Source organism: Conger conger, chromosome 18 (assembly GCF_963514075.1).
Source record: "Conger conger chromosome 18, fConCon1.1, whole genome shotgun sequence".
NCBI classification, from domain to species: domain Eukaryota; kingdom Metazoa; phylum Chordata; class Actinopteri; order Anguilliformes; family Congridae; genus Conger; species Conger conger.
Genome location: NC_083777.1, coordinates 3,988,002 through 4,003,869, shown reverse-complemented (window position 1 = coordinate 4,003,869; position 15,868 = coordinate 3,988,002). Strand labels below are relative to the sequence as shown.

Sequence of the window (15,868 nt, the reverse complement as noted above, 5' to 3'; positions counted from 1 at the left end):
AAGAGTCTCTCTCTCTCTCTCTCTCTCTCTCTCTCTCTCTCTCTCTCTCTCTCTCTCTCTCTCTCTCTCTCTCTCTCTCTCTCTCTCTCTCTCTCTCTCTCTCTCTCTCTCCCTCCCTCCCTCCCTCCCTCTCCCTCCCTCCCTCCCTCACAGGCTTATGGGTATCACTCATTCCTCTGTGCTATGTTTTGTGATTGACACTACGGGCAGCATGTCTGATGACATTGAGGAGGCAAAGAGGGTGTCATTTTCAATCATCGACAGTAAGAAAGGCACTCAAGATGAGCCATCCTCCTACATCCTGGTGCCCTTTAATGACCCAGGTGGGTCACCCAATCTTGGTTTCATATTCAACACTACATATTATTACCTTAATATTACCATATGTGGACCTACTTGGTGATGGCACATTTTTGTATTCATGAGAGTAAGCAGATCTCTAGTTTGCTAGGTGAACGCCTTATACTTTTCCTTCTGCAATGTCCCTTTAGGGACTTTTACATAAAATAAAATAAATAATTAATGTGGGCATGGTATTATGTTATGGTATATTGGGCCTAATTTACAGTGATTTAAATCATAATAGACTGTGATGTTCCAAAAGCTTAATGAATGGATAGATTTGTTTACCAGTACCGCAGTACCACGATAGCTGTCCTTTATAGCCCTAAATGTGTTAGAATGGAAATGAGGCCTAATAAAATATTTGCAGCCGGATTTGAGCCAACAATCTCTGGTAAGCTTGACGGACACCTTATAAACTAGGTCAAATAACGAGAACATCATATTACTGGTTCTCCAGAGAACCAAATGTATAAAGTCCAAAGGTACAAAGACCAACTCAAAATCACTGCAAGCTTTCAGGGAAAAAAGCATCTCTGCGGCATTAGAAGCAGGACAGAAGGCACGCAGCTCACACCTTGTGTGCTTCACCAAAGTTCATCGGACAGGATGTACAATCGCAGCTGCTGGCAGCATCGGTGTGTGTGTGTGTGTGTGTGTGTGTGTGTGTGTGTGTGTGTGTGAATACATGTGTGTTCATACATGTTTTTGTGCATAGGAGTTGGACCTCTGACTCGGACAAGAAACTCTGACATCTTTAAGCAGAGGATCGATGCTCTAAGTGCAACTGGTGGGGGTGACACGCCAGAGATGAGTCTATCAGGACTGCTGGTAAGTGTGTGTTTGTGTGTGCATGCATGCATGTGTGTGTGTTTGTGAAAAGCATTATTTTGAAATCTCAGTCTAAGCACACTCTTCCACTTCTATTTGTTTATCCTGATTTTGTGTCTAGGTACTTTTTCATTTCTGAAATTTGTGATTTTGTTTGATACTGGGTGTACCAAAGGGTTTTTTTATTTTTTATTTTGTGATGTTTCAATAAATGGGCATCAAAGTCAATTCTCTCTCTATCTATTTAGCTGGCACTCAGCAGTGCCCCTGCATCCTCTGAGATTTTTGTGTTCACCGATGCCCCGGCCAAAGATGTTTACCTGAAGAGCACAGTCATTGCTCTGATTGAGAGCACCAAGTCAGTTGTGAGTACAGAACCACCTTTTTCATTCAGTCAGACACTCACTTGCACACACAGTCACTCAAGCACACTTTAATTTAATTACACTCACTCACTGATATACACTCACTTCAGAGTCACAAAGTAGTCAATATACAGTGCATTCCGTAAGCATTTGGACAGTAACACATTTTTGTTGTTTTCACTTTACTCCAGCAAGCAAACAGTTGAAATAAAATAATATGTTGTCAGAAGCCTAGAATCAAGATTACATACTGAAAGCTTTCTTATACCTGTACTAAGGAAGTGATGGAATACACCTGACTAACCGGAAACAACTTAAAATGGAGGACTATGTATGAAAATGGCGGTAATTCCTACACGGATCGCCCAATAAGGATTATGTGCCTTAACCTCATATCCATTGTTTCTTTTCACATTCAATGTGCTGGAGAAGAGTGACAAGAGAATATAAATTATACCACCGTTCAAATAATTATGGACTGCAGTGTATATGTATTCCATATTTAGTGACATATATTGATAGTAGAATTATAATTATTATTATTATCATGTGACAGAAGCTCGTTGTCATTTCTTGAGGGCTGATCAGGCCCTCTTCCTCCCTGTAGTAGGAGGCAGAATGTGGTAATAGCCAGAGTGGACACCAGGCTCAGAGGAGTCATGGCTCAACCATAACCTCAGGACATTGATCAGTGGGGCAGCGAAGGCCCTGAATGTTTATATGCCAGAATATCTCAATGTCCCCTGTCATGCTTGACAGTGACACTCAAGGACAAGCAAACCTTCAGTGAACCCTCTTCTCCCAGACTTTGATAAGATAATGCACAAGCTGGGGTAGCCACATGCTCATGCGGTTTGCTTACTAGGATGTTATGGCAGTCCAGACAAGGCTGGGCAATACAGGCACTATCCATTCACTGTACTCACGCCACTTATCACATAGCCTACAGGTTGAGCAGGACATTGATGTATTGGGGACAGCCACCAGGTCTCTGTTTTCCTTCCAACTTTTTTAAGGCTGTGGGTACAGCCATTGCTACATTCTGGACAGTGCAATGCCACTTCTGGTTGTCCTAGTCCCACCTCTGGCAAGATTACCGGGACTGTCTGTCAAGGCTTCCATTCAACCTTCCGCCAAGTATATATGTTTCTAGAACAGTCCGTAAACCAGAAATATTCATAACTCCATTCTGTGCAATAACTGTAATTTTATTTTAATAATGATGTTCATGATCAGTTTTGCATTTTATTGTAGGCTACAATGGTTAAAGTTATAATTGGGGTTGGCAAATGTAAAGGAAAGAGCTGTGTATCACGGTGCACCAAAAAAAATATCTCCAGCCAATCGCTATAAGGCTAGATTGTGCACTCAACAAGGTCTGTTGTCATAACGATAAAGAACACAGTGCAACTTTTTAACAAGCATACAGTTTTTGGTTTATATGCTGAACATAAATATCAGTATGCTGGTAGCAGTAAACCTGTGATTGCTATTTCATTGTATATTGACATTGAAGAGTCGTCTCATTCAATTGAGCACATTGAACAGCAGAACTGCTTTTTGTTGTAGATTGGTGTGCAAAATATTAGTTTTCCTCTCAGTGTGCTGCAAATATTAATTCTTGGAGAAAGTAGCCTATATGTTGTCAAAACATTATAAAATGAAAGCTTGGAAAGATGCTAGATTTAGGCAAGTGGATCTTCGCTTGACTCGAAAAACCGTCATTTAAACACTATTTTAATATTTCTCATCTGGCAACACTGGTTATAGTGGGAGCAATAATTATTTGATCCCTTGCTGATTTTGTAGGTTTGCCCACTTACATAGAATGGAACTGTGTAGTATTTTAATCATAGGTACATTTTAATATTGAGAGACAGATTTTTGATGGGATTTAGGTCTGGAGACTGGCTAGGCCACTCCAGGACGTTAATATGCTTCTTTTTGAGCCACTCCTTTGTTGCCTTGGCCATATGTTTTGGGTCATTGTCATGTTGGAAGACCCATCCACGACCCATTTTCAGTGCTCTCACTGAGGGAAGGAGGTTGACGCCCAAAATTTCCTGGTACATGGCCCCATTCATCCTCCCCTCGATACGGTGAAGTCGTCCTGTCCCCTTAGCTGAGAAACACCCCCAAAGCATAAGGTTTCCACCTCCATGCTTCACAGGGGATGGTGTTCTTGGGGTTGTACTCAGCATTTCTCTTCCTCCAAACACGGCGAGTCGAGTTGATGCCAAATAGCTCTATTTTGGTCTCATCTGACCACATCACCTTCTCCCAAGCCTCCTCTGGATCATCCAGGTGTTCTTTGGCAAACTTCAGACGGGCCTGTACATGTGCCTTCTTCAGCAAAGGAACCTTGCGCGCGCAGCAGGATTTTAATCCTTCATGGTGTAGTGTGTTACTGATGGTTCTCTTCGTGACTGTGGTCCCAACTGCCTTCAGGTCATTAACAAGCTCCTCCTGTGTAGTACTGGGCTGATCCCTGACCTTTCTCATGATCATTGATATCCCACGAGGCGAGATCTTGCGTGGAGCCCCAGACCGAGGGAGATTGGCGGTGACTTTGTGTTTCTTCCATTTCCTAATAATTGCTCCAACAGTTGTTAACTTCTCACCAAGCTGCTTGCTTATTTTCTTGTAGCCCATCCCAGCCTTGTGCCGGTCTACAATTTTGTCCCTGATGTCCTTAGACAGCTCCTTTGTCTTGGCCATGGTGGAAACGTTGGAATCTGATTGATTGTGTGGACAGGTGTCTTTTATACAGCTACATAACGATGTAACGAGTTGACACAGGTGTTTTGGGTAATGAGTCGAGATTAGGAGTGCTTCTTAATGGAAAACTAACTGGTCTGTGGGAGCCAGAATTATTGCTGATTGGTAGGGGATCAAATACTTATTTCATACAAAAATACGATAATAAATTAATAAAATTTATATGATGTTATTGTGGATTATTTTGTGATATTCTGTCTCTCAATGTTAAAATGTACCTATGATTAAAATTCTACACAGTTCCATTATTTGTAAGTGGGCAAACCTACAAAATCAGCAAGGGATCAAATAATTATTGCTCCCACTGTATGTTTCTGTCCCTCAAAGGAACTGCATGTCGACAATGGATGTTGCATGTTATTGTGTGGTTGAGATGTTATCAATGTTCCACTGAGACAAGAAACACTCTTTCTGCATTTCACAAATATTTACTATGCAAAATGAAACAGGCTTTAGCTTAATGTCAATTTCATTCCTCTTTAGTAAACAACACCAAATACAACCAAAAGTCTCTTGTCCCTCAGTCATAAATTCCGTACTTCTCAATCGCAGATGCTTGAACATGATTGTATTCCCGTAATTATTAGCATTTTGCTTGCATTAGGTGACTGCATAAAGGAAGGAAATCCTATAAATGTTAAGATGTTAAAATAATAGGTCATGCTCACCGTCTGCCACGTTGAATCGGCAATAAACAAAACTGTCCATGATTATTTTATGTATTTATTTTTATTGCAAAAAAAATATAGCCTACAGATCAATTCACTGGAACATAATGTCCACTTTTTATGATTTAGAGATGGGACAGCCCACTTGCAGACCTGGGAAAGACCAGGGTCTGGTGTGAATGGCAAGGACTCGGGACATTCCTGGGACCATTTTGGGGTGTGAATGGGTCAAACGTGGGTCGATTTGGGGTTTAATATCCCATGTATATCCCGGGATTCCTGTGAGAAAGGGGTTTGAGTGAAGGCTGCTCGGAGACACGGTCAATCACATTTTCTGTGATACCACACCAACTTAGATGCTTTGTAGAGCACTGATCAGGGCACTGGCCGGCACAGCTGATTTGTCATAAAAAGTAGCCACGTCTTATTGGTGGATCTTCCTGTACATGTGGAATATATAATAAAGTGGAGAGATAGTCTCTTCATTCAGAGAAACATAGTTACACTGTAACCAATATGTCTTTGTGTTGAGCTCCCCCCTTTTCAACTGTGCAAAATTTAGGTCTCTCTCTATCTCTCTCTCCCCCTCACTCCATCCCCTTGTAGGTGACCTTCTTTTTGACGAATCCTCTCTTTGGTCGGCGTCGAAGGGACACTAATAGTAAGAGTCGCCTGTACCAGGAATTGGCCGAGGCATCTGGGGGGCAGGCCATAGTGATCACCAAGGACATGCTGGACCAAGCCACTGACATCATTGTGGACTCCTCTACCACAGGCCTGGTATACTTACACCCCCCCCCCCCCCCCCCCACATCTGCCCTGGCACACTAATCCCCTCCACCTCTACCCTGGTACACTCATCCCCTCCACCTTTGCCCTGGTACACTCATCCCCTCCACAACTACCCTGGTACACTCATCCCCTCCACCTTTGTCCTGGTACACTAATCCCCTCCACCTCTACCCTGGTACACTCATCCCCTTCACCTCTACCCTGGTAAATTTATCCTCTCCACCGCTTCCCTGATACGCTTACACCCACCACCTCTTACACTTACACTTACACCCTGTCTTGGTGCACTTAACATAACATGTAATGCTATCATGCCTCCTCCACTTCCTTGGTATCTTTGTCTATTTCCCTTTCTTCTCTGATTCCCTGCTTCTCCAGGTGACAGTTCTCCACGTGGTGAGGAATCCAGGAGGAACAGATTATTTCAGCTTTACAGTAGATGCATCCATGAGGAACATTACCACATACCTCACAGGCAGCTCTCTCACCTTCAGTTTCACCAGCCCCTCAGGTAAGGGCACAGCTCCCCTGGTGTGGTGGATTGCAGTGGCCTATTACTCAGGCAGGGGGTGGTATTGTAATGTAACTGGAACTGGTCTTGTCACTCATTGACACATTTTTTTCCATTATTTTGGCTCAGTACTCCAGCAAATTGAATTTTAAATAAAACAATGATTAAGAAGTTAAACGTATGTTTTTACATCCATATTATAGCCGTGTAGGAATTGTACATAGTCCCCCCAATTATAGGGGACCAGAAGTAATTGTCGGATTCCCACACAGGAGATAAAATTAAACTGTGCCTCCGCAATAGTCTTACCAGATATGTTCCAGGGGTACCGCCTTTGGGTACCGAGTTGCATAATCCACTAACACGAACTGATAACCTTTTGTGCTCCACTTGTTGTACGTCGCTCAGGATAAGAGTGCCTATAAAGTAATGTAATATAATGGCTCAATTAAAGGTTACGTTATGACATTCGCGCACTCCATACAATCGGATAAAATTGGATAATTATAAAGTGTCTTATCCTGCACCAAATGACCTGCCATTGAATTGTTCTGAGCTGCCTGAAAAACCATTTTTCGCTGGCTTTTTAGCACTAAAAGCTGCGCGCTGTTTTCACCTGTATGTGGGTCCCAACTTACCCTATATGACACTGCCCTTTGCTGGTCGAGTGGCCTCCCATCAATCTTAATCATCAGTGTAATTTCTGTCTCACCCGGAACTCCCCTGGATCTCCGTAATCGGTGACCACCTCACTCCCTGGCTGTGGCAAAAGGACAATAAACATCCCCACCCCATCAGCTTCACCCTCGGCAATGCTTGAAAACCCTGGTCCTTATACATATAACCATATATTGTACTATTCTGAAACCTACACAAGGAAAATAAATAAAAAGGATTTGTAAAAAAATGTTTTCAATGCAACAGCCAAGACACTTGTTTTATATCAAAATACATACCTGCTGGGTCTCAGGAGGATATGTGATATACAGTATCTCTAGGCCACCAGGTAAATGTTCTCAGCTGGTGATCAGTTGGTGTGCCTCCCTCCCTCAGGTGTGTCTCAGAGCAGTTCTGCTTCAGACGGGCCCCTGGGTACAATAAAGGTAGTAGGGAACCTGCACACGATTCGCTTGGACACCCAAACCGGATTATGGGAAATCAGAGTCACCTCAACACAACCATACACTCTGAAGGTCACAGGTCAGCCCACTGTGTGTGTGCGTGTGTGTGCATGTGTGTGTGTGTGTGTGTGGAGGGATGTACAGTATGGACATGTGAGATTTTTGCGGAAGTACGAGGTGTGTGTTTTGCATATGTATGAAACCATTATTTGAATGTGTATGAAATGTATGAAAAGTGTATGACAGTTCTGACAGAAGAGCTTCTGGGCCGTACTAATAGAAGGCATCTGTAGTCTGGCTATGTACAATAAATCTCCTCAGAGAATCAATGTGGCTTAAATGATAAAGCAGATCTTAGATCTTCCGCTGGTGGGTATACTGCAAATGCATGTTTCAGGTAAGTGCACTTGCAGGTGACTGTATTAGGTGAGCTCACCGCAGGTTAGAGCACATGAGGTGAAATTCTATGTAAGATTAAACTGTGACATTCTGGACTTGTGTCCTGTTTCCAGGGCGAAGCAGTATAGATTTTGTCTACAACATTGTAGAGGACCTTGTGGGGTCAGGAAGTGATTTCACCTTGAAAGAGGGTCGTCTCCGAGCAGGTGAGCAAAACGTCTGTTTAACCAATAGTCACCATCAGATTCACCATCAGCACCTGGCTCACCTTCATCGTTTCAGTATTTCTGTACTGACTTTTGGCTCATTAAGATTTCCTCCAAAGTGACTTGCACCACTAAAATTTTACTTCCATATTAGATCACATCCCATTTGAATTTAAAATCAGATTGCCCCTGGTGCTGCACCTGTGTAAGCAACAGTATACTGTATGAACTGCTATTAAAAGATCCACACCAAACTGATATTTCAAAGTCATTTTGTATAATATATGTATTATATACTCAGTGAGCACTTGATTAGGTATTTATTAGACTTCTTTTTTATCAATTATGTTCCTTTTGTTTTTTTAACATCACCTAGGTCTTAGCTGTCATGGCTGTCTGCCTCTTTGTTTCTCATTGTCACTTAGGTGGGAGTGGCACCTTGTTGCTGTCTGTGGTGGGTGGGGATTCCCTCACAGTGACAGAGGTGTCCCTGGTGGAGATATCTGGTTTGAGGGTGGAAAACAGCACCTTGAAGCCATTGGGAGAAGGGGATTATCTGGTGTCTGTGGAGAAGGTCCCGGATGAAAGTTTTGTTATTCTGTTGAAGGGGGTGGATGGGATGCACCGGTCCCCCCAAAACAGCTTCCAGAGGCAGTCCAACACCCAGCTGAAGGCTTCCAGCCTGACTCTCACAGTAAGTAAACAGACACTGGACTTTAACAGTTTATCTGTTATCCTAGTTAACTATTATTTTTGTAAAAAAAAATAACAAACCAGACTTCATACAAATAAAGTCTCACGCATTTGGCATGAGACTCGTGGATTGGGTCCAGATTTCGTGGGCACACACCTACTGTAGGTTAGGAATAACAAAAATCGCATGCTTAAAATACCTACCACCCAAATACACTCACCAAACATTACAGCTACTTATTCATGAGATTATCTAGTCAGCCAAATTGTGTGGCAGCAATGTAAATACGAGTCAGGAGCTTCAGTTAATGTTCACATCAACCATCAGAATGGGGAAAAAATGTGATCTTACTGACTTTGACCATGGAATGATTGTGGCAGACAGGGTGGTCTGAGTATCTCAGAAACTGCTGATCTCCTGGGATTTTCACGCACACTAGTCTCTAGAGTTGGCAAAGAATGGTGCAAAAAACTGCACACCGAAACTCCTTGTTAATTAGAGACGTCAGAGGAGAATGGCCAGACTGGTCAAAGCTGACAGGAAGGTGACAGTAACACAAATAACCACACATTACAACAGTGGTATGCATAAGAGCATCTCTGAACACACAACACATCATAACTCTTAAGTGGATAGGCTACAGCAGTAGAAGTCCAAAAAATAAGTCTAATAAATACCTAATAAAGTGCTTGGTGAGTGTATATCTCTGTTTATTTTATCACATATTTGATTTGTTGCTGGTAGTAAGAAATCTAATTGGCAGGGGGCTCTAGTTCTGTTACTGCGATTAGCCAGTGAGACCCTGAAGAGATGGCACCAGGATGCCCTGTGGCAAGAAGACAAGCTTCAAGATAAGCCTTGAAGGAGTGTGATGCTCTGGGCAATGTTCTGCTGGTAAACTCTGGGTCTGGGCATTCATTTGGATGTAAAACATTTCGGACCAGGTATGCCGCTTGATGGTAATGGCTCTTTCAGCAGGATAATGCACCACTCTGCCCAAATTGTTTGGGAATGGTTTGGGGAACATAACAAAGATTTCAAGATGTTTCGTTTCCCTAGCCTCTAAATTCCCTAGATCCAAATCAAATCCAGCATTTGTGGGATGTGCTGGACCAACAAGTCACCTCAGGACATAAAGGATCCACTGCCAATGTCTTGGTGCCAGATACCACAGGGCACATTCAGAGGTCTTGTTGAGTCCATGCCTAGGCAAGACAAAATAGAATGGGAAGAAGTCAAAGTGACTTTTCCCATGGAATGATTGTTTATGCCAGACAGAGTATCTCAGAAACTGATTTTCAGTTCACACAACAGTCTCTAGAGTTTACAGACAATGGTGTGAAAAACTGAGCGGTACTTCTGTGGGCAAAAATGCCTTGCTAATGAGAGAGGTCAGGGGAGAATGGCCAGAGTGGTTCAAGCTGACAGGAAGATGACAGTAACTCAAATAACCACATGCTACCACAGTGGTATGCAAAAGAGCATGTCACTCACATGTCACACCTTGAAGTTACAAGGTGTGACATGCAGCAGGAGACCAATAAAAAAATAAAATGTTAAAATAAGTCAAATAAAAACCCAATAAAGTGGTCAGTTAATGTTTAAAAAAAAAATATTGTGCATGTGTGTGCGCGCGTAAGAGTTTTGGTATCCATTTATATTCATTTTTTTAAAATCTCACAGTGGAGTTGAGAGGTCTGAAACTTTCTGGTGAAAGTACTTTGCTAATGCTTTTAATAGCATAAGAACTTCAGCCAAGTGATTGACAGAAAAGATGCTCGCAGCAGAGTAGGCTTCATAAGCTCAAGACAGGTAGTGTGCCACGTGTGTTCGAGCCTACAAAGCGTGTGCAGTGTGATCACAGCCTTAAATATCCAAGTTAACATCCAGCTCCTGTGGCAGTGACTGATTTGATTTGTGGTTGTGATATCACAGTGGGTGTTTTGTTTGTGGTGTCACGTCAGGCCTTGACTAATGGCACCATGGAGCCTGGGGTGCAATTCACTGTTCCTTTCACTGTGCGGTCTAATGGGACGGCGGGAAGTTACACCATCCGCTCCCGAGACGACAGGGGATTCATCACCTCTGCACCATCCAGGTAGGAGTGAGTTTTGAGTGGAAAGCATTGACTGATACAGGGCATGGTCGATCTATTGATAGACTGAAAAGACCGTAAGGTTGTCATACTCTGTAATGTGTGAAGCAGTAGTTTGGTCTCTCTGCTCTGTGCTTTGTGAGGGAGCAGTAAGCAGTCCCCCCAAGATTTTGCGAAAAAAATAATTCTGTGATTTTTGAAAAAAAAATACGATTTTTGGCTGTATTTTGCAGAATTATGTGCCAAGTTTTGCCTTTTTTTTTTCATTTATGACAAACTTTTTTTCCTTAGTTTTAGGCCTATTTCTGACTATGTTTAATTATGCAATCACAAAATCGTGAAAAACCGGAAGGACTGAGTATGGCATCTCTGCTCTGTGCTGTGTGAGGGAGCAGCAGGGGCTATCTATTCTGTGAGATAATGGTTTCTTCTGTGCCACAGCCTGCTTTTGGATAGCGGGAGAAGTGCTCAGGGGTCAGTACAGCTCAAGGCTCCTGGCAGTACACCCTCAGGCACAGACGTCACACTCACTATTGAGGCTGAGTCCCCCAGTGGCGGCGACTCCAACTATGTGGTGCTCCGCCTCACTGTCCTCAACCAGGTAACAATTATATTTCATACAGTAAGCTGAATACCAAAATTAATTAGTAAACATTATCCCATTTGCACCACCTTGATAATCTAAGTTGATAAAGTAATTGTAATTGAACACAGGCGATGATTGGGAGCAATGTGCACAAGCAACAGTCACGTTATGTTAAATTTATGTTGATCACTTCCTACCTGAACATACTGCAGTATTTTTGAATGTTGTACAGGGGCATGATGCGTTTAGTTAGAAGCAGTGGGAATGCTACAGTTGCACACCAAGGCCTGGGGGTTCAATTCCTGGTCCCTGTCAGAGTTTGGCCGGCTCTCATGGAGTGGCATAACTGGCTCGCTGCTCCGAGGGAGGGACTCAGCAGGGACTAGTTGGGATCGCCGTGTGCATGCACCCCAGTGCACCTCGGAATTACGGTCCCAGGCTGTGAGACAAGACGGCTTGAAGAAGGCGTGTTGCTCTCCATCTGTGCTGCCGAAGGGACGGGGTCGTAAGCGGTGTATCCCCAGCTAACACTAATTGGATTAGATAGGGTGCAATTGGCTACCAATTTGGGAGAAAAAGTGAAAAAATTCTTCCAAAAAAAAACAAACAAAGAAGCAGTGGGAAATTCCCACATTAGAAATGAGAGCAGCTATATAGCAAAAACAAATAATAATTAAAAAAAAGATTCAACTAATCATGGTCTTCTATCAGTCGTTTAAGTACAAACAGGTGTCTTAGTGCTGGGCTAATATACTTTATTAGGAAGACCTGTACACCAACTTGTTAATGCAAATATTTAATCAGCCAATCATGTGGCAGCAACTAAATGTATAAGAGCATGCAGAAATGGTCAAGAGATTCAGCTGTTTTTCACATACTCAAAATACCTACCACCAAAATACACTCGCCGAACATCACACCTACTTATTCATGCGATTATCACTGCTGCCAATTGTGTGAGTCTGTGTTTGTCCTTCCTATGTCCACTGCAGCTATTAAAATAGCATTTAGTACCATGAAGAGGATCAAAACAGTTTGGCGAAATAGCAGGTCTACTGGCTTAACCTCATCCGCTCTGGCCCTGTGTCATTGAGACGTTGACATCTCAAATGTTTAAATTCGTATCATCCTCTTGTTTGCGATGCACGGCAATAAAGCTGCAGGCTCCCCCATGCCAGGCTCACGGATTTACAACCACAACCTCATCACACTCAGACAATCAGAGGCATATTCTAACAATCATTGAACCACTTCTCTACGTCAAAAAATCATGTTCCAAAATAAGAACAAAAATAAACAATTCAGAAGTTGCATGAATAAATTGTTTTGCGAATTATTCGATACATTTATGGAACCAAATATCCCACCTGGCTTTTTTCTGACTAAGGCTGAAGTTTATTTCGTAATCCATTCAGCCATTTCCGAGGACTATGTTTTTGCCGGAACTGTACCTAAGCAAATGCCATCTTGAACTATTTGTATTGGTAGGTCATTTCCATCCTGAACTAATGTAAAACATGGCACGCTTCTTTTAGGGGGTTTAATACCCTTTCCAACAACGTATAATCTGTCATATTCTGACGATGGACAGTTTAGGAATGTTGCTGTGCTCACATAGCAGATTCAATATCCAGATGTGCGTAAAACATCAAGTGAGTGTTTGTGTCGGACTTCCTATAGATTTTACTCGCTAATGGGGCTAAGAGGGCTTTGGTTAATTTTGAAATAAGTTCCATTTTAAAAGTGATGCAGGTTCGTTAGGGCGAGTAATCCTTTTCGACACCTTGGGCATGCTTTATAAAACATACTCTCATATATGTAAATAAAGCACATTCATTTTCTTTACATTTGGCATAAAATGAATCTGGGTTTTATAGAAAAGTAAGCTTTTCATTCATATGTCTGGACAAAAAAATATGCAATGTTTTGTATTTTGAGAGATTTGAGGACACTTGAGGACATCTGGGTGCAGTTTTGGGAAAACTGCGGAAAATGTGGAATTTGAATGCCTGTAGATATCTACTACATCTTGTACACACATTAAGATCAAGTTTGTGCACAAATATGAAGTAATTCTGGGTAGGTCCATGACTTAGAAATTGAGATAGTCAGTATTAAACTTTAAAAAAAATAAGGCGTCTTGTATATTTTGTGTACACTGTATGTAAATGTTCTGACATACATTTGTTCCCTCTCAAATTTATGAATGATACAAGCCTCTTCTTTAATTTCACTTCAAGCATGTGTGTGTAGTAAATACATTCAGTGAGCACTTTATTAGGTGTTTTTTAGACTTCTACTGCTGTAGCCTATCCACTTTATGAATTATGATGCGTTGTGTCTTCAGAGATGCTCTTCTGCATACCACTGTTGTAATGTGTTGTCATTTGTGTTAGTCACCTTCCTGTCCGCTTTGACCAGTCTGGCCATTCTCCTGTGACATTTCTCATTAACCAGGCATTTCTGTCTGCAGAATTGCTGCTCACTGGATTTTCACTTGAGTTTTTTTGCATCATTCTTTGCACCATTCTAGTGTGCGTGAGAATCCCAGGAGATCAGCAGTTTCTGAGATACTCAAACCACCATGTCTGCCACCAACAATCATTCCACGGTCAAAGTCACTTAGATAAAAAAATTTCCCCATTATGATGGCGAATGTGAACATTACCTGAAGCTCCTGACCCGTATCTACATGACTGTGCATTGCACTGCTGCCACACAATTGGCTGATTAGATAATCTCATGAATAAGTAGGTGTAATAAAGTAAAAATCTTCCTAATAGAGTGCTCAATGAGTGTAGTTTTTGAGATATTGAAACGTCTATAGGAATAGTACAAAATAGGGTGAAATTGCCTTCTTGGGGGCCAAAGTGGAAAGGGTTAATGATTGTACATATGCTTCGAGAGGTCTGAATATGCGTCCGATATTCATCACATTGATACACAAAGGTTGTGGAAAGGCTTAATACAGGACAGAGGTCAAGAAGGATGGAACTCTCTCCAAATCATTCATTCTCGTTTTTGAAGGTTCAAAACATTGGTAACTGTAGTGTAGGGGTTGCAAACATTGGTAACTTTGTTCCTGTTTCCGGAAGGTGACAGACTTCAGCCGACCTGTGTGCCAGGTAGAGAGCGTGAGCAGCAACTGCTCCATGAACTGCAGCGAATCGAGGTGGGAGCTTTCCGCCAACCTGACGGATGGGAACGGGACAGGCATCCAAAGAGTGTCATTGCGCTTGGGGGATGGCACCCTTGACACCACCACCTCCCTGGGGGAGGGGGGCGTCAACATCACCATTGCAACATACAATGCCTCCTGCTGCTCGCCAAATGTAGAGTTAGTGGCGGTGGATGCCGTGGGCAATGTGGGCACATGCTTCCATTCCATCAGAGCCATACCAACCCCTGCCCCCAGCAGTGCTACTGCCCCCAGCAGTGCTACTGCCCCCAGCAGTGCTACTGCCCTCAGGAGTGCTACTGCCCTCAGGGTGCTGCTCCTCCTCATTTCCCCTGCCCTCCTGGCTGGCCTTCAGGCTTGAATCACACGCAGCAGCTCTCACAATGAGGCTAGTAACCTGTGGGCACTCCTTAGATGGCAAATTATCTTCATATCTTCTTTGCTTTTATTTTTTTTGAAATTATTTTATGCTACATTATGCTGGAAAATAAAAACAATTAGTTGGTCAGCCATATTGAATGTTATAGCTTGTGGCATTGCTGTGATGTTTGTCAAGAGGGCATTATGATTAGGCAGATGAATAGTATCACAAATTAAAACTTTCCTCTTTCATGTGCAAGATTTTATGAACAAGATATTTGATCGTATTTGTTTATCAATATGCGACTTAATCGTGCAAATAAATCACAGCCAGGGTGTAAAGGCCACACTCCACTAGACCGCATTCAGACTGCAATCCCCTAGACCACACTCCCCAACACTGTACTCCATCTGACTGGACCCCACTCAGCCATGTCAATAATCTGTTCAAAACATCTGAAAATTACTGCTTGCATTCAACTTCACTATCCACTTTCACTGCCAAATGCTTAATGCATGCTTATTTGTACATGGTGAAACCAAATTGTACATTATATCAATAAACTTTAATAAAATAATCTTTTAAATGTTTGCAGCATGAGGTGTCCCTGACGAAGTATTCTGTCTTCAAGAGGCAACTTAAAATCAGTCATTCAGACCCTGATTCAATAAAACTGTAATAAAACCGTAAAATGCATGTAAAAATAGCACTTGTTCCTTCAAGAATTAAACCGTTTTAAAAAAAGAATTGAACAAGGTTTTAAATGAATACCAAGCACATACAGCAAAAAAGAATACATTACGTAATACATCAAGAAGAACAGCATCTTAATTAGATTATCAAGTTTAATCTACTTTTCTGTATTCCTACCTTCAGTATTTGTAGAGGTCCAAGTATTTTTTCTTTCAAAAACAGAAAACTGTTCCCTGCCCTGAACTTAT

General features: G+C 42.2%; 1 protein-coding gene across 1 annotated transcript in view; it reads left to right on the top strand.

Moving 5' to 3' along the window:
• The window catches only part of LOC133118753 (von Willebrand factor A domain-containing protein 7-like), a 31,798-nt gene extending 16,274 nt beyond the window's left edge, over positions 1–15,524 (top strand). The window contains exons 6-16 of the mRNA XM_061228946.1: positions 154–323; positions 1,061–1,173; positions 1,422–1,538; positions 5,591–5,764; positions 6,155–6,287; positions 7,341–7,487; positions 7,921–8,013; positions 8,439–8,707; positions 10,672–10,805; positions 11,244–11,403; positions 14,484–15,524. Of these exons, the coding sequence (XP_061084930.1) occupies positions 154–323; positions 1,061–1,173; positions 1,422–1,538; positions 5,591–5,764; positions 6,155–6,287; positions 7,341–7,487; positions 7,921–8,013; positions 8,439–8,707; positions 10,672–10,805; positions 11,244–11,403; positions 14,484–14,927 (1,954 nt within the window). The 3' untranslated portion in view covers positions 14,928–15,524. The remainder of the gene's footprint in view (positions 1–153; positions 324–1,060; positions 1,174–1,421; positions 1,539–5,590; positions 5,765–6,154; positions 6,288–7,340; positions 7,488–7,920; positions 8,014–8,438; positions 8,708–10,671; positions 10,806–11,243; positions 11,404–14,483) is intronic.
• Positions 15,525–15,868: the final 344 nt, after the last annotated feature.